The 1,376-nt window shown below is 45.9% G+C and overlaps 1 protein-coding gene across 1 annotated transcript; it reads left to right on the plus strand.

Moving 5' to 3' along the window:
• The first annotated feature begins 551 nt into the window (after positions 1–551).
• Positions 552–932, plus strand: LOC109564388 (histone H2B type 2-E-like). The gene has a single exon (XM_019967858.2). It carries the CDS (start codon positions 555–557, stop codon positions 930–932), a length of 378 nt encoding a protein of 125 aa, XP_019823417.2. The 5' UTR covers positions 552–554.
• Positions 933–1,376: the final 444 nt, after the last annotated feature.

A 1,376-nucleotide genomic window follows, 5' to 3' on the forward strand; every position in this document is an offset into this window, starting at 1 on the left:
TGCTTTGATGTCATACCTAAGAATTCATTGCCAAAATCCAGTGTCATGAAGCATTTCTCCTATGCTCTCTTCCAAGAGCTTTATAGTGTTTAGCTCTCACATTTAGGACCTATCTTGAGTTAATTTTTATGTATAGTGTAAGGTAGGGGTCCAGTTTCATTCTGTTGCATGTGGTTATTTGTTTCCAAGCACCACTTGTTGAAAAGACTGCCCTTTTCCCATTGAATGGTCTTGGCACCCTTGTGGATTATTCAGTTTTATTTTACACTGAGAAGGGGAAACTGTTAGAATTACATCTCATCTTTTAGATTTCAGTCAGTTTAGTTCAGTCACTCAGTCGTGTCCAACTCTTTGAACCCCATGAACTGCAGCACACCAGGCTTCCCTGTCCATCACCAGCTCCTGGAGCTTGCTCAAACTCATGTTTAAGTCAGTGAAAACATCCAGCCATCTCATCCTTTGTCATCCCCTTCTCCTGCCTTCAATCTTTCTCAGCATCAGGGTCTTTTCCAGTGAGTCAGTTCTTCCAGTTGTTGGATGTTGTCATTATAGACATGCCTGAACCGGCTAAGTCTGCTCCTGCCCCTAAAAAGGGCTCTAAAAAAGCTGTGACCAAGGCCCAGAAGAAGGACAGCAAGAAGCGCAAGCGCAGCTGCAAGGAGGGCTACTCCATGTACGTGTACAAGGTGCTGAAGCAAGTCCATCCGGACACCGGCATCTCGTCCAAGGCCATGGAAGTCATGAACTCCTTCGTCAACATTTTCGAGCCCATCGCTGGTGAGGCATCGCGCCTGGCGCATTACAACAAGCGCTCGACTATCATATCCAGGGAGATCCAGACTGCCGTGCGCTTGCTGCTACCTGGGGAGCTGGCCAAGCACACCGTGTCCGAGGGCACTAAGGCTGTCACCAAGTATACCAGCTCCAAGTAAATCTAATATGCCTAGCCGCTGTTAACTGAGAAGGCAATGGCACCCCACTCTAGTACTCTTGCCTGGAAAATCCCATGGACGGAGGGCCTGGTGGGCTGTAGTCCATGGGGTCGCTAAGAGTCAGATACGACTGAGCAACTTCACTTTCATTTTCAGTTCTTTTAGATTTGCATTTCACTTTTTCATAGGTTTTCAATAATCTATCCATCTGCCAGTTTTTCACTAGCCCTTTGCTTGAGAGTCAATGGGGGTAGTAACTACCTCTATTAAGTCTGACAAAACTCTGCCAGTCTAATGGTACTTGGATGGCTTGGGGAAACCCAGATTGCTCCAAATTTTCTCTGTTGGATGTTCTACAGACTGAGCTTTCCTTCTAAGGAACACATTCCTTTAGCTTAACAAACTTTACAATGCCAGTGCACATGGGCGGTATATAAAATATTC

The sequence above is a fragment of the Bos indicus genome, chromosome 10 (assembly GCF_029378745.1).
Source record: "Bos indicus isolate NIAB-ARS_2022 breed Sahiwal x Tharparkar chromosome 10, NIAB-ARS_B.indTharparkar_mat_pri_1.0, whole genome shotgun sequence".
NCBI classification, from domain to species: Eukaryota; Metazoa; Chordata; class Mammalia; order Artiodactyla; family Bovidae; genus Bos; species Bos indicus.

Coding starts and splice junctions, on each gene's coding strand:
- LOC109564388 (XM_019967858.2), top strand. CDS start 555: ATGCCTGAACCGGCTAAGTCTGCTCCTGCCCCTAAAAAGGGCTCTAAA.